The 20,900-nt window shown below is 38.2% G+C and overlaps 1 protein-coding gene and 1 pseudogene across 1 annotated transcript; one reads left to right on the forward strand and one right to left on the reverse strand.

Moving 5' to 3' along the window:
- LOC142374498 (uncharacterized) overlaps positions 1 to 20,900 on the reverse strand; it is a 74,442-nt pseudogene that overhangs the window by 38,942 nt on the left and 14,600 nt on the right.
- LOC142373583 (uncharacterized) lies at positions 11,316 to 19,262 on the forward strand. Its single transcript, XM_075456903.1, has 3 exons — positions 11,316 to 11,630; positions 14,012 to 14,244; positions 16,813 to 19,262. The coding sequence occupies exons 2-3, from the start codon at positions 14,097 to 14,099 to the stop codon at positions 18,414 to 18,416; spliced, it is 1,752 nt and encodes a 583-aa protein (XP_075313018.1). The 5' UTR covers positions 11,316 to 11,630; positions 14,012 to 14,096; the 3' UTR covers positions 18,417 to 19,262.

Genomic DNA, 20,900 nt, shown 5'->3' on the forward strand with positions numbered 1-20,900 from the left:
TGTTTCATAGTAATGTCTGTTCCATAGTAATGTCTGTTCCATAGTAATGTCTGTTCCATAATAATGTCTGTTCCATAGTAATGTCTGTTCCATAGTAATGTCTGTTCCATAGTAATGTCTGTTCCATAGTAATGTCGGTTCCATAGGAATGTCTGTTCCATAGTAATGTCGGTTCCATAGGAATGTCTGTTCCATAGTAATGTCTGTTCCATAGTAATGTCTGTTCCATAATAATGTCTGTTCCATAGTAATGTCTGTTCCATAGTAATGTCGGTTCCATAGTAATGTCGGTTCCATAGTAATGTCTGTTCCATGGTTATGTCTGTTCCATGGTTATGTCTGTTCCATAGTAATGTCTGTTCCATAGTAATGTCTGTTCCATAGTAATGTCTGTTCCATAGGAATGTATGTTCCATAGTAATGTCTGTTCCATAGTAATGTCTGTTCCATAGTAGTGTCGGTTCCATAGTAATGTCTGTTCCATAGTAGTGTCGGTTTCATAGTAATGTCTGTTCCATGGTAGTGTCTGTTCCATAGTAATGTCTGTTCCATAGTAATGTCTGTTTCATAGTAATGTCTGTTCCATGGTAGTGTCTGTTCCATAGTAATGTCTGTTTCAGAGTAATGTCTGTTCCATGGTAGTGTCTGTTTAATAGTAATGTCTGTTTCATAGTAATGTCTGTTCCATAGTAATGTCTGTTCCATAGTAATGTCTGTTCCATAGTAATGTTGGGTTCCATAGTAATGTCTGTTCCTTAGTATTGTCTGTTCCATGGTAATGTCTGTTCCATAGTAATGTCTGTTCCATAGTAATGTCTGTTCCATAGTAATGTCTGTTTCATAGTAATGTCTGTTCCATAGTAATGTCTGTTCCAGAGTAATGTCTGTTCCATAGTAATGTCTGTTCCATAGTAATGTCTGTTCCATAGTAATGTCTGTTCCATAGTAATGTCTGTTCCATAGTAATGTCTGTTCCATAGTAATGTCTGTTCCATAGTAATGTCTGTTCCATAGTAATGTCTGTTCCATAGTAATGTCTGTTTCATAGTAATGTCTGTTCCATAGTAATGTCTGTTCCAGAGTAATGTCTGTTCCATAGTAATGTCTGTTTCATAGTCGTGTCGGTTCCATAGTAATGTCTGTTCCATGGTTATGTCTGTTCCATAGTAATGTCTGTTTCATAGTAATGTTTGTTCCATGGTAATGTCTGTTCCATGGTAATGTCGGTTCCATAGTAATGTCTGTTCCATAGTAATGTCTGTTTCATAGTAATGTCTGTTCCATAGTAATGTCTGTTCCATAGTTATGTCTGTTTCATAGTAATGTCTGTTCCATAGTAATGTCTGTTCCATAGTAATGTCTGTTCCATAGTAATGTCTGTTCCAGAGTAATGTCTGTTCCATAGTAGTGTCTGTTTCATAGTCGTGTCGGTTCCATAGTAATGTCTGTTCCATGGTTATGTCTGTTCCATAGTAATGTCTGTTTCATAGTAATGTTTGTTCCATGGTAATGTCTGTTCCATGGTAATGTCGGTTCCATAGTAATGTCTGTTCCATAGTAATGTCTGTTTCATAGTAATGTCTTTTCCATAGTAATGTCTGTTCCATAGTTATGTCTGTTTCATAGTAATGTCTGTTTCATAGTTATGTCTGTTCCATGGTTATGTCTGTTTCATAGTTATGTCTGTTCCATAGTAATGTCTGTTCCATAGTAATGTCTGTTCCATAGTAATGTCTGTTTCATAGTAATGTCTTTTCCATAGTAATGTTGGGTTCCATAGTAATGTCTGTTCCATAGTAATGTCTGTTTCATAGTAATGTCTGTTCCATAGTAATGTCTGTTCCATAGTAATGTCTGTTTCATAGTAATGTCTGTTCCATAGTAATGTCTGTTCCATAGTAATGTCTGTTCCATAGTAATGTCTGTTCCATAGTAATGTCTGTTCCATAGTAATGTCTGTTTCATAGTAATGTCTGTTCCATAGTAATGTCTGTTCCATAGTAATGTCTGTTTCATAGTAATGTCTGTTCCATAGTAATGTCTGTTCCATAGTAATGTCTGTTCCATAGTAATGTCTGTTTCATAGTAATGTCTGTTCCATAGTAATGTCTGTTCCATAGTAATGTCTGTTCCATAGTAATGTCTGTTTCATAGTAATGTCTGTTCCATAGTAATGTCTGTTCCATAGTTATGTCTGTTTCATAGTAATGTCTGTTCCATAGTAATGTCTGTTCCATAGTAATGTCTGTTCCATAGTAATGTCTGTTCCAGAGTAATGTCTGTTCCATAGTAGTGTCTGTTTCATAGTCGTGTCGGTTCCATAGTAATGTCTGTTCCATGGTTATGTCTGTTCCATAGTAATGTCTGTTCCATAGTAATGTCTGTTCCATAGTAATGTCTTTTCCATAGTAATGTTGGGTTCCATAGTAATGTCTGTTCCTTAGTATTGTCTGTTCCATGGTTATGTCTGTTCCATAGTAATGTCTGTTCCATAGTAATGTCTGTTTCATAGTAATGTCTGTTCCATAGTAATGTCTGTTTCATAGTTATGTCTGTTCCATAGTAATGTCTGTTCCATAGTAATGTCTGTTCCATAGTATTGTCTGTTCCATAGTAATGTCTGTTCCATAGTAATGTCTGTTTCATAGTAATGTCTGTTTCATAGTATTGTCTGTTCCATAGTATTGTCTGTTCCATAGTAATGTCGGTTCCATAGTTATGTCTGTTCCATAGTAATATCGGTTCCATAGTTATGTCTGTTCCATAGTAATGTCTGTTCCTTAGTATTGTCTGTTCCATAGTAATGTCTGTTCCATAGTTATGTCTGTTTCATAGTTATGTCTGTTCCTTAGTATTGTCTGTTCCATAGTAATGTCTGTTCCATAGTAATGTCTGTTCCATAGTAATGTCTGTTCCATAGTAATGTCTGTTTCATAGTATTGTCTGTTCCATAGTAATGTCTGTTCCATAGTAATGTCTGTTCCATAGTAATGTCTGTTCCTTAGTATTGTCTGTTCCATAGTAATGTCTGTTCCATAGTAATGTCTGTTCCATAGTAATGTCTGTTCCTTAGTATTGTCTGTTCCATAGTATTGTCTGTTCCATAGTAATGTCTGTTTCATAGTTATGTCTGTTCCATAGTAATGTCTGTTCCATAGTTATGTCTGTTTCATAGTAATGTCTGTTTCATAGTTATGTCTGTTCCATGGTTATGTCTGTTTCATAGTTATGTCTGTTCCATAGTAATGTCTGTTCCATAGTAATGTCTGTTCCATAGTAATGTCTGTTTCATAGTAATGTCTGTTTCATAGTAATGTCTGTTCCATAGTAATGTCTGTTTCATAGTAATGTCTTTTCCATAGTAATGTTGGGTTCCATAGTAATGTCTGTTCCTTAGTATTGTCTGTTCCATGGTTATGTCTGTTCCATAGTAATGTCTGTTCCATAGTAATGTCTGTTTCATAGTAATGTCTGTTCCATAGTAATGTCTGTTTCATAGTTATGTCTGTTCCATAGTAATGTCTGTTCCATAGTAATGTCTGTTCCATAGTATTGTCTGTTCCATAGTAATGTCTGTTCCATAGTAATGTCTGTTTCATAGTAATGTCTGTTTCATAGTATTGTCTGTTCCATAGTATTGTCTGTTCCATAGTAATGTCGGTTCCATAGTTATGTCTGTTCCATAGTAATATCGGTTCCATAGTTATGTCTGTTCCATAGTAATGTCTGTTCCTTAGTATTGTCTGTTCCATAGTAATGTCTGTTCCATAGTTATGTCTGTTTCATAGTTATGTCTGTTCCTTAGTATTGTCTGTTCCATAGTAATGTCTGTTCCATAGTAATGTCTGTTCCATAGTAATGTCTGTTCCATAGTAATGTCTGTTCCATAGTAATGTCTGTTTCATAGTATTGTCTGTTCCATAGTAATGTCTGTTCCATAGTAATGTCTGTTCCATAGTAATGTCTGTTCCTTAGTATTGTCTGTTCCATAGTAATGTCTGTTCCATAGTAATGTCTGTTCCATAGTAATGTCTGTTCCTTAGTATTGTCTGTTCCATAGTATTGTCTGTTCCATAGTAATGTCTGTTTCATAGTTATGTCTGTTCCATAGTAATGTCTGTTCCATAGTAATGTCTGTTTCATAGTTATGTCTGTTCCATAGTAATGTCTGTTCCATAGTAATGTCTGTTCCATAGTAATGTCTGTTTCATAGTAATGTCTGTTCCATGGTAATGTCGGTTCCATAGTAATGTCTGTTTCATAGTAATGTCTGTTCCATAGTAATGTCTTTTCCATAGTAATGTCTGTTCCATAGTTATGTCTGTTTCATAGTAATGTCTGTTCCATAGTAATGTCTGTTCCATAGTTATGTCTGTTTCATAGTAATGTCTGTTTCATAGTAATGTCTGTTCCATAGTAATGTCTGTTCCATAGTAATGTCTGTTCCATGGTAATGTCTGTTCCATAGTAATGTCGGTTCCATAGTAATGTCTGTTTCATAGTAATGTCTGTTCCATAGTAATGTCTTTTCCATAGTAATGTCTGTTCCATAGTTATGTCTGTTTCATAGTTATGTCTGTTCCATAGTAATGTCTGTTCCATAGTAATGTCTGTTCCATAGTAATGTCTGTTCCATAGTAATGTCTGTTCCATAGTTATGTCTGTTTCATAGTAATGTCTGTTCCATAGTAATGTCTGTTCCATAGTAATGTCTGTTTCATAGTAATGTCTGTTCCATGGTAATGTCGGTTCCATAGTAATGTCTGTTTCATAGTAATGTCTGTTCCATAGTAATGTCTTTTCCATAGTAATGTCTGTTCCATAGTAATGTCGGTTCCATAGTAATGTCGGTTCCATAGTAATGTCTGTTCCATAGTAATGTCTGTTCCATAGTATTGTCTGTTCCATAGTAATGTCTGTTCCATAGTATTGTCTGTTCCATAGTAATGTCTGTTCCATAGTAATGTCTGTTCCAGAGTAATGTCTGTTCCATAGTAATGTCTGTTTCATAGTAATGTCTGTTCCATAGTAATGTCTGTTCCAGAGTAATGTCTGTTCCATAGTAATGTCTGTTTCATAGTAATGTCTGTTCCATGGTAATGTCTGTTCCATGGTAATGTCGGTTCCATAGTAATGTCTGTTCCATAGTAATGTCTGTTTCATAGTAATGTCTGTTCCATAGTAATGTCTGTTCCATAATAATGTCTGTTCCATAGTAATGTCTGTTCCATAGTAATGTCTGTTCCATAGTAATGTCTGTTCCATAGTAATGTCGGTTCCATAGGAATGTCTGTTCCATAGTAATGTCGGTTCCATAGGAATGTCTGTTCCATAGTAATGTCTGTTCCATAGTAATGTCTGTTCCATAATAATGTCTGTTCCATAGTAATGTCTGTTCCATAGTAATGTCTGTTCCATAGTAATGTCGGTTCCATAGTAATGTCGGTTCCATAGTAATGTCTGTTCCATAGTAATGTCTGTTCCATGGTTATGTCTGTTCCATAGTAATGTCTGTTCCATAGTAATGTCTGTTCCATAGTAATGTCTGTTCCATAGGAATGTCTGTTCCATAGTAATGTCTGTTCCATAGTAATGTCTGTTCCATAGTAGTGTCGGTTCCATAGTAATGTCTGTTCCATAGTAGTGTCGGTTTCATAGTAATGTCTGTTCCATGGTAGTGTCTGTTCCATAGTAATGTCTGTTCCATAGTAATGTCTGTTTCATAGTAATGTCTGTTCCATGGTAGTGTCTGTTCCATAGTAATGTCTGTTTCAGAGTAATGTCTGTTCCATGGTAGTGTCTGTTTCATAGTAATGTCTGTTTCATAGTAATGTCTGTTCCATAGTAATGTCTGTTCCATAGTAATGTCTGTTCCATAGTAATGTCTGTTCCATAGTAATGTCTGTTCCATAGTAATGTTGGGTTCCATAGTAATGTCTGTTCCTTAGTATTGTCTGTTCCATGGTTATGTCTGTTCCATAGTAATGTCTGTTCCATAGTAATGTCTGTTCCATAGTAATGTCTGTTCCATAGTAATGTCTGTTTCATAGTAATGTCTGTTCCATAGTAATGTCTGTTCCAGAGTAATGTCTGTTCCATAGTAATGTCTGTTTCATAGTCGTGTCGGTTCCATAGTAATGTCTGTTCCATGGTTATGTCTGTTCCATAGTAATGTCTGTTTCATAGTAATGTTTGTTCCATGGTAATGTCTGTTCCATGGTAATGTCGGTTCCATAGTAATGTCTGTTCCATAGTAATGTCTGTTTCATAGTAATGTCTGTTCCATAGTAATGTCTGTTCCATAGTTATGTCTGTTTCATAGTAATGTCTGTTCCATAGTAATGTCTGTTCCATAGTAATGTCTGTTCCATAGTAATGTCTGTTCCAGAGTAATGTCTGTTCCATAGTAGTGTCTGTTTCATAGTCGTGTCGGTTCCATAGTAATGTCTGTTCCATGGTTATGTCTGTTCCATAGTAATGTCTGTTTCATAGTAATGTTTGTTCCATGGTAATGTCTGTTCCATGGTAATGTCGGTTCCATAGTAATGTCTGTTCCATAGTAATGTCTGTTTCATAGTAATGTCTTTTCCATAGTAATGTCTGTTCCATAGTTATGTCTGTTTCATAGTAATGTCTGTTTCATAGTTATGTCTGTTCCATGGTTATGTCTGTTTCATAGTTATGTCTGTTCCATAGTAATGTCTGTTCCATAGTAATGTCTGTTCCATAGTAATGTCTGTTTCATAGTAATGTCTTTTCCATAGTAATGTTGGGTTCCATAGTAATGTCTGTTCCTTAGTATTGTCTGTTCCATGGTTATGTCTGTTCCATAGTAATGTCTGTTCCATAATAATGTCTGTTTCATAGTAATGTCTGTTCCATAGTAATGTCTGTTTCATAGTTATGTCTGTTCCATAGTAATGTCTGTTCCATAGTAATGTCTGTTCCATAGTATTGTCTGTTCCATAGTAATGTCTGTTCCATAGTAATGTCTGTTTCATAGTAATGTCTGTTTCATAGTATTGTCTGTTCCATAGTAATGTCGGTTCCATAGTTATGTCTGTTCCATAGTAATATCGGTTCCATAGTTATGTCTGTTCCATAGTAATGTCTGTTCCTTAGTATTGTCTGTTCCATAGTAATGTCTGTTCCATAGTTATGTCTGTTTCATAGTTATGTCTGTTCCTTAGTATTGTCTGTTCCATAGTAATGTCTGTTCCATAGTAATGTCTGTTCCATAGTAATGTCTGTTCCATAGTAATGTCTGTTCCTTAGTATTGTCTGTTCCATAGTAATGTCTGTTCCATAGTAATGTCTGTTCCATAGTAATGTCTGTTCCTTAGTATTGTCTGTTCCATAGTATTGTCTGTTCCATAGTAATGTCTGTTTCATAGTTATGTCTGTTCCATAGTAATGTCTGTTCCATAGTAATGTCTGTTTCATAGTTATGTCTGTTCCATAGTAATGTCTGTTCCATAGTAATGTCTGTTCCATAGTAATGTCTGTTTCATAGTAATGTCTGTTCCATGGTAATGTCGGTTCCATAGTAATGTCTGTTTCATAGTAATGTCTGTTCCATAGTAATGTCTTTTCCATAGTAATGTCTGTTCCATAGTTATGTCTGTTTCATAGTAATGTCTGTTCCATAGTAATGTCTGTTCCATAGTTATGTCTGTTTCATAGTAATGTCTGTTTCATAGTAATGTCTGTTCCATAGTAATGTCTGTTCCATAGTAATGTCTGTTCCATGGTAATGTCTGTTCCATAGTAATGTCGGTTCCATAGTAATGTCTGTTTCATAGTAATGTCTGTTCCATAGTAATGTCTTTTCCATAGTAATGTCTGTTCCATAGTTATGTCTGTTTCATAGTTATGTCTGTTCCATAGTAATGTCTGTTCCATAGTAATGTCTGTTCCATAGTAATGTCTGTTCCATAGTAATGTCTGTTCCATAGTTATGTCTGTTTCATAGTAATGTCTGTTTCATAGTAATGTCTGTTCCATAGTAATGTCTGTTCCATAGTAATGTCTTTTCCATAGTAATGTCTGTTCCATAGTTATGTCTGTTTCATAGTTATGTCTGTTCCATAGTAATGTCTGTTCCATAGTAATGTCTGTTCCATAGTAATGTCTGTTCCATAGTAATGTCTGTTCCATAGTTATGTCTGTTTCATAGTAATGTCTGTTCCATAGTTATGTCTGTTTCATAGTTATGTCTGTTCCATAGTAATGTCTGTTCCATAGTAATGTCTGTTCCATAGTAATGTCTGTTTCATAGTAATGTCTGTTCCATGGTAATGTCTGTTTCATAGTAATGTCTGTTCCATAGTAATGTCTGTTCCATAGTAATGTCTGTTCCATAGTAATGTCTGTTTCATAGTAATGTCTGTTCCATGGTAATGTCGGTTCCATAGTAATGTCTGTTTCATAGTAATGTCTGTTCCATAGTAATGTCTTTTCCATAGTAATGTCTGTTCCATAGTAATGTCGGTTCCATAGTAATGTCGGTTCCATAGTAATGTCTGTTCCATAGTAATGTCTGTTCCATAGTATTGTCTGTTCCATAGTAATGTCTGTTCCATAGTATTGTCTGTTCCATAGGAATGTCTGTTCCATAGTAATGTCTGTTCCAGAGTAATGTCTGTTCCATAGTAATGTCTGTTTCATAGTAATGTCTGTTCCATAGTAATGTCTGTTCCAGAGTAATGTCTGTTCCATAGTAATGTCTGTTTCATAGTAATGTCTGTTCCATGGTAATGTCTGTTCCATGGTAATGTCGGTTCCATAGTAATGTCTGTTCCATAGTAATGTCTGTTTCATAGTAATGTCTGTTCCATAGTAATGTCTGTTCCATAATAATGTCTGTTCCATAGTAATGTCTGTTCCATAATAATGTCTGTTCCATAGTAATGTCTGTTCCATAGTAATGTCTGTTCCATAGTAATGTCGGTTCCATAGGAATGTCTGTTCCATAGTAATGTCGGTTCCATAGGAATGTCTGTTCCATAGTAATGTCTGTTCCATAGTAATGTCTGTTCCATAATAATGTCTGTTCCATAGTAATGTCTGTTCCATAGTAATGTCTGTTCCATAGTAATGTCGGTTCCATAGTAATGTCGGTTCCATAGTAATGTCTGTTCCATAGTAATGTCTGTTCCATAGTAATGTCTGTTCCATAGTAATGTCGGTTCCATGGTAATGTCGGTTCCATAATAATGTCTGTTCCATAGTAATGTCTGTTCCATAGTAATGTCTGTTTCATAGTAATGTCTGTTCCATGGTAATGTCTGTTCCATGGTAATGTCTGTTCCATAATAATGTCTGTTCCATAGTAATGTCTGTTCCATAATAATGTCTGTTCCATAGTAATGTCTGTTCCATAGTAATGTCTGTTCCATAGTAATGTCGGTTCCATAGGAATGTCTGTTCCATAGTAATGTCGGTTCCATAGGAATGTCTGTTCCATAGTAATGTCTGTTCCATAGTAATGTCTGTTCCATAGTAATGTCTGTTCCATAGGAATGTCTGTTCCATAGTAATGTCTGTTCCATAGTAATGTCTGTTCCATAGTAATGTCTGTTCCATAGTAGTGTCGGTTCCATAGTAAACACCTGATTAAAATCGATGCCTCATTATCTGGTTTGTACAGAATTTAACACTCTTTTGAAGAGATCCATTTTATCCGAATGGAGTGTGTTGAAGCAGGGAAACATTTAAAACCTGAAGGACAGCGGCCCTAAAGGATCAGAGGTGAAGGGGCGGAGAAGTCAATGATGATGACTTGAGAACATTTTCTGTCTTACCCATAAAATTTCAAATAATTCATGCACAAAACACTAACACATGCACTTGTTGTGTTATATTTCTCCTGAGACAAAATGTAAATATAGTTGAAGGAAAAATAAGTTTTACACCACTTACACTTTTTTTAGTATGATTGTGTTGATGTGTCTTTAGTAATTGTTAAAACAATTAGTTCAATCATTTACATATTTTAAATAGCAGTAATGATGCACTGAAGTTGTGTAAGTCAACATGCATGTAACCCTGTTTCAGAAACCTGTTCAGCATGGCAGAGGAAGTGGTGTCATCAAATGATGTCATCAAGTCATATGCCAACACCATGGGGAGACCAAAGGTAAGTACTTTCTTCTATATTTCATACTTTTCCAATTGTAGTGGCGATTGTTTGACAAACCAAACATCCTAAAAGTTTAAACAAGCCACTACTGAACTGGGGTTGGGTTTCATACGCAGGCAAAGTAATGAAGATAAGGAATAAATAGCTTCAACGCCAATCTTGTCAGTCTTAGCTGAATGTGTGTCTCTAACCAACAAAGCCTTGTTTGTCATGTCATCAGAATAAGACAAATTCATACATTTTTTTTACCTATTTATTAATATAACTAAGTATGTCCTTGACAGTAACAGTTACATTCTACAGCTAGCATCTAATCCTGGAAAAAAAAGCTAACATTAGCATTCATTTTCAACCCTGTTACTGTAATTAAAGTATTTCTACAGAATGATTGATCTGACTGAAAGATATGGCAGGTTGATACGCAACATAAGATTAAACAATATACCTGTGGTCCTGAGTATTTATTTATCTCATTTATATTACGATCTACAAAAAAAAATTATTCAACGTGAATGTGTGTCATTTATTCATGGAAAGGATTCATTAAACAGTCTTTTTTTATATACTTTTTTTCAGGTTCCTGAGTCATTATAACACGGTCACATTAAGCATAGCGCACAACAAATAAAACATCTAATAAAAAGTGTACCTTTGATAGTTTATTATACAGTTTTCCTAAATACATGACAGAAAACGATGAAATAAAGGGTAGATTTTTCAAATGTTTTGATGCCTGAATCGTCCTCCATTTCTGGACTGACCCGTGGACTTCTCCAGCTGCCAGTTAGGAAGCCATGGCAACATATTATGAGAAAGGCCAACTGATGGAGATGGAAATGCCAGCATGTGTTCGTATGTAGTGAGTGATGGGATCGTAGTTGAATTGTAATGAATTATCAGAAACTAACTGTAGTGTCAGATTAAGGCCAGCAGGTGTCACTCTTGGTATTTAGTTGACTTCACCTTTTTCATTGTTAAAAATTGGATGAAATTCTTCCCTAAATTAAATTAAATTTACTCATTTTGTGCAACTGATTATTAACTTTGGGGATACTAACGTAAGCTTGAGAATACCAAGTCCTCCAGTCGGTTCATTGACTTTGTTGCTCTTCAGTTATTGTTGCGGTAAAATACGGAAATAGGAAACATTGTTTGCTGCGCTGTGTAGCAGGGGGAACAAAATAAAGGTGGGACTGACTAGCATCAAGCTAACTGATGTGGGGGGTTTTTCGACCCTCCAGCAGAGTTTCCGCCGTCTCTACGGAACAGTTTCTGCTTCTGGTTAAACATTTAGTGTTATGAGAAGTTTTAAAGCCAAACTGTGACAGATGGAGGATCATAGTAGAAGAAGAAGCGGAACCAAAGCTGGAAAAGACGACAGAAAGAAAACAAGGAGAAACGTTGGTGTGGCCTTTCCCAGCTGGAAATCACTGATGAGGGACAGATGTTTTCAGAGAGACGCCGAAGTTGTCTGTTTTCTGCTCGACAGGTAATTTAACCCACCAGTGGAAATGTAACTAGCTGTTTGGTAGCGTTAGTTAGAACATGGTTATGAGCAGAGTTACCGACACAGGAAACCTTTTTCTGACTGTTAGCAGGGTTGGAAGTTAATATTTCTGCTCCAAAGGACGAATTTTCGTTTGTTTTTGCTTACAATAGACTCGGGGCTGTTTGCACAAAGCATGGTTGATGGTTCATGGAGTTTACATGAGACGGACTGGATCAGATGAAAGCTGGATCACTTTTTATTTGGGAGGATGAGATGATGATGATGAGATTCAACTTTATTGTCAAAGAGCAAGTACAGGTACAAGCCAATGAAATGCAGTTAGCATCCAACCAGAAGTGCAAAGGTGTGCTTTTATATATACAGAATAAATAATATGTACATAATATACAAAGAATATATAGACTGAATGTATACACTATATATACTATGTAAATAAATAACTGAAGATTAATAAATTAAATAATTAAATATAAATAGTGCATAGACAGTAGGGCTGTTCGATAATGGGAAAAATCAATATCACGATATTTTCAGTCAATATTGATATCACGATATTTTAAACGATATATATATGTTTTTTTTTTGCCAGCGGCAAAAAATATCCCATGGGCTGCCCTCTGCTGGCCTAGGTCTACCTCTACTCGAGCTACACCTTGTTGAGTGCTAAGCACATACAGTATAATTATTATAGGCTTCAGTAGTACCTTTTTGTTAACACTGTATATTTTGTATTATGAGTCATAATTATGACTATATTTTATTCTTTTCCAAACGACCCCTACTAAAACACCTAGACATATCCATACAGAAAAGGGTGTATAAGCTCACATTTTGAAACACACACCAAACTTTTTCTCCCTTTTTTCTCAATTAACTGAGCCTGCCCTATATCTTCCATTTCCAGTATTGTTGTTGCTAATCTCTCTTCAGCGGTATTTTTTATTTATTTATTTATTTTTTATTTATTTATTATATTTTTAAATAATATCGTTTATATTCGATATTATTAATTTTGAGATCGTTTGACACCAATATCGTTATCGCGATCGAAATTCGATATATTGCACAGCCCTAATAGACAGTGCAAAACAGAGTGAAATGAAAGAGAACAGTGCAAACCAGAAGTTGTGCAAATGGCAGTGGAGTGCAAGATGGTGCTATTGGGTGGGAGGAGAAGAGTGGGTAGGTGGGTGGAGTAGGGTGGAGGGATGGGGTAGAGTTCAGCAGGATCACCGCCTCGTGGAAGAAACTCTTCCTGAGCCTGCTGGTGCGGGAGCGAAGGCTTCTGTAAAAAAATTTTTTAAATTATTTTATTTGTTTCTCTTTATATTCTTTTATGTATTTTTAATGCTTCTTCCACTCCCTGCTGCAATGCTTTTATTTCATTTAAAGCACTTTGAATTGTTTGTACATGAAATGTGCTATAAATAAATTTGATTTGATTCTGTAGCGCCTGCCGGATGGGAGGAGGCTTTTATAATGTTACCATCACCATGAAATTTACTTTGCTCCAGAGCTAGTTAGACTTACAGAGAAGAGATCAACAACACTTCCAGACAGAATTGAAAAGTTATTAGTATGTGTCCAGTATAAGTTGTGGTGGTGAAACAACCTGGCATGAAGTGATTAGTTTGGAGCTGAACCTGAAGCTGATATGTGAGGCCCCTGAACCGAGCATGCCGGTGAGAATAGGACCATAAAAAACACCCAAAGTTAGCTTACATACTCCCAACTGGTCATCTACATATTGCAGCTTGCGTACACGTAATGGTAATTTCTGAGGATGTGTACAACTGGTGCACCAAACGAAAGCAGGATACACCAGGCAGCTATGATACACATGTGCACACGTAGTTAACAGCAACTGTGTTTTAGGCTGTTAACTGTTCTTCACTTTCCTTGCGGAAAACAGTTGACACTTAACAGTTTTAGGAACAAGAACCGGCATGACACTGGCTTTGTAGGGAGACTGAAGCTAAAAGTCAAGGCTGTTCGATCATTAAAAGGGAACCAATCTGAACCGCAAGAGGTGAGAGAAACTGTTTAAAATGTCTGTGTTCTGTTGGTGTTAGACGTATGATACTGAGTGGAAAAGCAGCTAAAGTGGCTAACGGTACTTTGTGTTAATACATTTATACACCAGACAACTGAAAGTATCCATTTGTTGTTTCTGCAACAGCTCAGAAACACAGTTACTTACTGCAGCAGGCACTGAGACTGCTATTTGGACTTATTAAGTGTGAAAAGCTAAGCCAGAGGTGGGCAATAGTAGATAGATCGTGCCATTTCCACTCTAAATGTTCACTCAAGGTTGTTAGTTTTCATGAATAACTGACTGGTTGACTTTTGTGTAATTACAGTTTCAGGCTGCGGCTCTATAAGCGCAGCAGAAGATGCAGCGTATACACCCTGAAATCTGAACAAGCATCAGAGTAACAAACAAGGATGGTGAGGAGGAGAATCCCAGGTGGAGCAGGGATGCCTGGAAGGAGGAGCCTCCAACCAGATGACCCGACAGGACCCAGTCTGGTGCCCCCCGTACCTGCAGCATCCCCATCAGAACTGGAGAAGACACAAGACAGCAGAGATCTCAGTAAGTGGCTCACATTGAGGAAATGACCCAGCTCTGCACTCAGTGGTGAACTCTGCAGTGTGAAATAATTTAAAGAAATGCACCTTAAAACTGTGAAGAACATGAGAAATCCCACAACTTCCTCCTGCTCCTGTACATTTTTCATTGACAGATTAAGTGCACCAAATTACAGAAAAACATAACTATGAAAGTTTTGTGTTGATAACACATTTATCAGCAATTTAGAATACACCTTGAAAGGAAAATCAAATCCTTTCTTAATTAATTGATTATGAGTCTGTTGCTTATTCGTGTTGTTGTTAACTTGACAGATCATCATGTAAATCCTTTATTCATTTTGAACAGTATTAAAGGGACAGTTCACCTCTTTTGACATGAAGCTGTATGACATCCCATATCAGCAACATCATTTATGATCATCTTCTTACCCCCTGCTGCGTCCTGTGAGCAGAGTTCCAGCCTCGTTTTGGTGTTGATGAAGGTAGTCCGGCTAGTTGGCTGGGGTTTAAAAAATAAAGCGTTTTGCTTCTCAAAACAATATGCGTTCAACAGAGTAATACATTTGCATCACAAAATGGTTCTCCAGGAAAAAGTCAGACCTCACAATCTCTTGGCCCTATTTTCTCTCCCTTCGTATCACTGCCTGCTGCCGCCTGGCGACAGCCGCGCCTGTTACGGTGTTTGCTGCCTTTAATGGACAGGAGAGTTGGAGAGAGACAGGAAGCAGGGGGCAGAGAGAGGGGGAAGACATGCACATGCAGCACAGGGCCGTCCAGTGCGGGACTCGAACTGGGGCCAGCTGCTGCGAGGACTATAGCCTCTGTACATGGGGCGCCTGCTTAATCCACTACGCCACCGACTGCCCCGAACGCATATTGTTTTGAGAAGCAAAACGCTGTTTTTTTTTAAACCCCAGCCAACTAGCCGGACTACCTTCATCAACACCAAAACGAGGCTGGAACTCTGCTCACAGGACGCAGCAGGGGGTAAGAAGATGTTCAGAAATGATGTTGCTAATATGGGATGTCATACAGCTTCATGTCAAAAGAGGCGAACTATCCCTTTAACATGGAAACACTGATGACCTCAGTGTTTCCAATACCAATGCTCCTGCTCATATGTGCAGGAGCATTGGTTCTGAACTTGGGGTGCCGGCCTGGTTAAAGGGGAGCGCCAGAGATCACAGGGGATGCGAAAGGTTTTCACTGCTGAGAGGTCAATATTAGCTTTGTTTTCAGCATAAAGTAGCATGACTACAGACTTATCAGCCAAGAAAGATGTGTGCTGAGCTCCCTCCTCTTCACCCTGCCGACACACAGCTCCAATCATTAAGTTAGCGGATGACACGACTGCGGTAGGTCTCATCAGCAGCAAGGGGGGGGCGGGAGCGCCTGGCCGTGTTGTGCATGGAGACGAAGGAAATGGTTTTGACCTTCAGGGGAGCGCACACCCAGCATGCTCCTCTGACCATCGACGGTGCTGCTGTGGAGAGGGTGAGCAGCACCAAGTTCCTGGGTATCACGGAGCTGCAACATTGCATCACTGGCCAGGAAATCCCAACAGTGCCTGTACTTCCTCTGGAAACTAAGAAGAGCAGGAGTCCCGGCCCCCATCATGTGCATCTTTTACAGAGGTCCTGTCCAGCTGCATGACTGTGTGACGGGACCGTGATCCTGCAGCGCAACGTGAGAGCAGCCGAGAAGGTCATTGGTGCCTCTCTCCCCTCCCTTCAGGACATTTATAACAGCCGCCTCACCCGCAAAGCTGGATTTGCCTGGATGTTAAAGTTGCTCTTTGTACCGAATAAAGAACAAACAGAAAAGAGATTGAAAGCAGTCAGTGGAATTAGTGTAGAAATGTTTTTTTTTTTTTTTTTAATGATCAATAGGGTTTTAATTATCCAGTGATTTTGATTATCCTAGTTCAAAAGGATTTAAAGACCGACATGCATATGAACATGAATGTACAACAGCAAGTGAAGAGTTTATAATTCAGTGAAATGAAATCACGTTACACAACAATCTATAAAAGTAAGAAGTTTCACAGTAACTGGTCCCAGTTTTGGGTCATATTTCTCCTATGACATATTTCAGAAGAATCTTCTTGGTAAGTCGAACTGAATAGTCGGTCTGAGAGTCTTTGTCCACACGGTGATGTTTGTTTGTTGTTTTTAAGATAATTTACTGGTTTATGTGGTAATCTCGCCTGCTCCAGAGCAGGTTAACTTTTCAGCAGAAGTTGTGATGCAACCTGGTAAGAAGTGAACCAGCTTCAAGATAAAAATACAGAGCGAAACCTGAAGTTGACTCGTCAAGCCATTAATCCTGCTTTGCAGTATTTTTCTTTTTTTTTTTTAAGATGGCTGTATTTTCTTCACATGTACGGGTAATCAATTTAGAATAACCAATTAATATGCATGCCTTTGGAGTGTGGTTCAAAAGAAAACCTACACAGAAGGGCCCCAGTGGAAATTTATACAAACTTAACCTAACCATAACATACAGGACTAATATGTAGAAATAATCTCACAGTTGTTCTTCATGTAATTGGGTTTATTGTTGCTTGCAGATGTCGATCAGCTGTCGGTTATTAAAGACGAGGTTCCCTGGAGCTCCAGCCTGGATCAGCAGGACCTAAAAGCTCTCCACATAAAAGAGGAAGAAGAGGAACTTAATGGACAAGAGGCAGCTGACATCAGCAGGTTTTCATTCACTTCTGTTACTGTAAAGCGTGAAGATGATGAAGACCCTCAGTCTTCACAGCTTCATCAAATCAAAACGGAAGATTACAGAGAGACGGAGCTTTCGACAAGCAGCTCGACCATTCGGATAAAAGCAGAAACTGATGCAGAGGACGGGGGAGGACCAGAACCAAACAGGAACCCAGATCTAAATAATAGTTTACAGTCAAATAACGATGAAAAGATCTCAGACTCTTCTGAAACTGAAGTCAGTGATGAGGATTATTGGCAGAAATCTTCAGATTCTGGACCTGAAACTGAGAAAAACTTAAAACGGACGATAGTAACTGAGTCGGCTGTGAATCATGATGTAGTCCATGACAAAGCTAAAACATCCCTCAGCTGCTCTGCCTGTGGGAAAATGTTTCTTTACAAACTGCATCTTACCAGACACATGAGAGAACACAGATTAAAAAAAACATTTGCCTGCAATGATTGTGGAAAGAGATTTAATTGTATGTCACCTTATAAAAAGCACATGAAAGTCCACACAGGGGAGAAGCCGTTCGGCTGTGATGTTTGTGGTAAAAGGTTCAGAGAGCGAGTAGGCCTTTCATCTCACTCGAGAGTCCACACGGATGAGAAACCTTTTGCCTGTGTTGACTGCGGCAAAAGATTTAAACGACATTCAACTCTGAAGAAACACATGGAAGTCCACACGGGTGAGAAACCTTTTGGCTGTCATATTTGTAGTAAAAGATTTAATCACAATGAAAACCTTAAGGTACACTTGAGAGTCCACACAGGAGAAAAACCATTCGGCTGCGATGTTTGTGGCAAAAGGTTTAGCGAGCGAGGCACTCTTTCAAGTCACACCAGAGTCCACACAGGTGAGAAACCTTTTGCCTGTGGTGAATGCGGAAGAACATTTAATACAAATTCACATCTTAAAAGACACATGAAGGTCCACACGGGTGAGAAACCTTTTGGCTGTCATGTTTGTGGTAAAAGATTCAAACAAAATGATAATCTTAAGGGGCACATGACGGCCCATACGGGGGAGAAGCCATTTGCCTGTCAACTTTGTGATAAAAGATTTAGCCAGCGAGGAGCTCTTTCAGGTCACAAGAAAGTCCACACTGGTGAGAAGCCTTTTGCCTGTGATGAGTGTGGCAAAAGATTTCCCACAAACTCAAACCTTAAAAAACACATCAGAGTCCACACGGGAGAAAAACCATTTGGCTGTGATGTTTGTGGCAAAAGGTTTAGCGAGCGAGGCACTCTTTCAAGTCACACCAGACTCCACACGGGAGAGAAACCTTCTGCCTGTGGTGAATGCGGAAGAACATTTAATACAAATCCATGTCTTAAAAGACACATGAAGGTCCACACAGAAGAGAAATCATTTGACTTTGATGGTCGCAGGAAAAGATTTAGCAAAAGGATTCGCTGCACGGCACCCGAGAGAGTCCAAAAAAAGAAAAAAACGTAACTATGATGATTGTGAAGGATATACTGGACTATACCTGCTTTTTTTAAATCACACATTCACATCAGTAACATGCTCCGTCATGGACGTAATTGTTCACATATTTGCCCGCCTGTTACTGGAGGATTCCACTAGGGGGCACACACGATGACTAAGGATGGAAAAAACGCACCATTGGCACTATCCCTGCTTCGTTTCTCCGACATTTTTCTCTGTACAGATGTTAACAAAATGGTACTGATATCTCAAGAGCTATTTTCACAAGCATCTGTTTCTTTACAATGTGCAAAGACACAGGTAATTGCAGACTGACGCTAGGACTCCAACTGCGGTCGAATTTGGCCTGACACTGACCCTGCCGGTTACCTACATATTGAAGCTTTATTTTTGAGGATGTGCACGACTCTCCAAATAAACGCAGGATATGTGAGGCAGCCATGATTAACATGTGTAAACTCACATTAAAACTTGTATAATTTAAAGATTTTGCTTAATACATGTTGCACGAGGCTCCAACATCATCCCAAACATACACAGATACATTATCTATAATACACACAGTTTGAACTGCAAGGACTTGAGTAAGATTTGACTATTTGTTATCTTAAGTTCTTATTTTGTTTGAGGAACTATCCGAAGAACACTTAGATTTTGTGGACGCTTATAAATGATCAATCTATAAACCAAACACTGGTTAAAACCAAGAGTTTACTGAAGATGCTGGATTAATGGTGATGTACTTCTATGTGTTTTTGTCGTGTGGGTAATCTGAAATACTTTAATTGTGACAAGGTGAGAGGTGAGCCTGAACATTGATTTTCTGACACGTGTATTGTTGTGCACTACAGATCTGTGTGTTTTGAACAACAATAAACCTTTTCAGTTTTGCAAATATGTCTCCACTTTTATTTATTATATTCATTAAATGTAATTAGAAGTTCACTACAACTATCACATCCTGTACACTATATCAAGGATCTCTCTTTGCTAGGTGGCATTCTGAATTCACACATGCTTATTGTTGATGCAGGGCAATTTGGGGTGGTAGGGAAATTGATTCCAGTATTGTTTGCACATTCAACCTATTGTACTCTCTGATTACCATCCTTTTTTTTTAATACTTTATTGCAAGTTTCACAAGGTCATAGAAACATTTCTTTTGATTGCAGTTCCATCTTGCAAACATTTTTTTTTTGTCCATAAAGAATGGTAACAAGTGAAGTATGCAGCCCCCAACCTTCCCCTACACACCTTTAAGGATGATAATCCTTGATAATTATTGATAATTATCAATTATTACCTTTATAATCCATTATCAAGGTGTGTAGGTGAAGGTTGGGGGCTGCATGCATACCTTTAAGGATGGTAATCAGAGAGTACAATAGGTTGAATGTGCAAACACTATTAGAATCAATTTCCCTACCATCCCAACTTGCCCTGCAGGTTATCTACAACCAAATAAAAGTGTGTGCTATGAAAACATTCATAAGAGTTCAGAATGCCACCAGCAAATCTATCTATCTATCTATCTATCTATATATGCATTCCTAAGTCTAGATGCTAATTAAATAATGCTTTTTTTTTAACCCCATTTTCTGTATGTGTGCTGACAAAGAAAAAGTCATGTTACAATCACACAAATAGTTTATTAAGTTATTGAAGCAAAAGTAAAATATGAAAATAGAAAGTTAAAAAAATATCAAATACACAGCAAACCACACAGCAAAAGTGCAAAGTGCATATACACACACAGTCCAAAGTATATACATTTCCCTGGCAGGGACTTGTATGAATTTACTCGAACCACCTCCAGGCGATTTGCACCACTTCGACCGTTGTGATCTTTAGTGGCCCGGTAGTCACTTTTCATTTTCTTAAGTTTTTCCCGGCACTGCTGGAGAGTACGGTGGTGGCCGTGCGTGGCCATCTGTTGGGCGAGTTCTTGGAAAACCTTTTCATTCCGTGTGGTGCCATCGAGTTCCCTCTGAATCCGTTCTCCGGCAACCAGAGTCAGGAACGTCTGGACCTCCTCGACCGACCAAGGAGTGGATTTCCTCTGCGAAGCCATCTCGTAGCAGTACAAAATGAAGCAGTAAAATGTGGAGTCCTGTCTTGAGTCTTGTATTTATTTACATTCTAGTCGGTCGTCGCGCGGTTATGACGCTTCCAGTGACGACATTCATCGACCAATCAGTGGAAGGCAGTCAGCTGACGTCACGTTTTAGTAACGCTTCGGCTCGCTTGGAACCAGGGCTGAGGGGATACCAAAAGTCTACCCGGTTGCAGGTACTGCGTGCTAGTGGAAACACACAAATAGCACGCCGAGCCGTGCCGAAGCGAGCTGGTGGAAACGCGCCATTACACTCACTGGCCACTTTATCAGCTACACCTTTCCAGTAAAAGGTCGGACCCCCTTTCGCCTTCAAAGCTGCCTTAATTCTTCGTGGCATACTTTCAACAAGGTGTTGGAGACTTTCCTCAGAGATT

The sequence above is a fragment of the Odontesthes bonariensis genome, chromosome 23, assembly GCF_027942865.1.
Source record: "Odontesthes bonariensis isolate fOdoBon6 chromosome 23, fOdoBon6.hap1, whole genome shotgun sequence".
Lineage (NCBI taxonomy): Eukaryota > Metazoa > Chordata > Actinopteri > Atheriniformes > Atherinopsidae > Odontesthes > Odontesthes bonariensis.

Bases quoted from the DNA above. Each gene is read 5' to 3' on its own strand.
- LOC142373583 (XM_075456903.1), top strand. From the start codon at position 14,097: ATGGTGAGGAGGAGAATCCCAGGTGGAGCAGGGATGCCTGGAAGGAGG. The intron at 14,245-16,812 runs GTAAGTGGCTCA...TGTTGCTTGCAG, and splicing joins ACAAGACAGCAGAGATCTCA to ATGTCGATCAGCTGTCGGTT.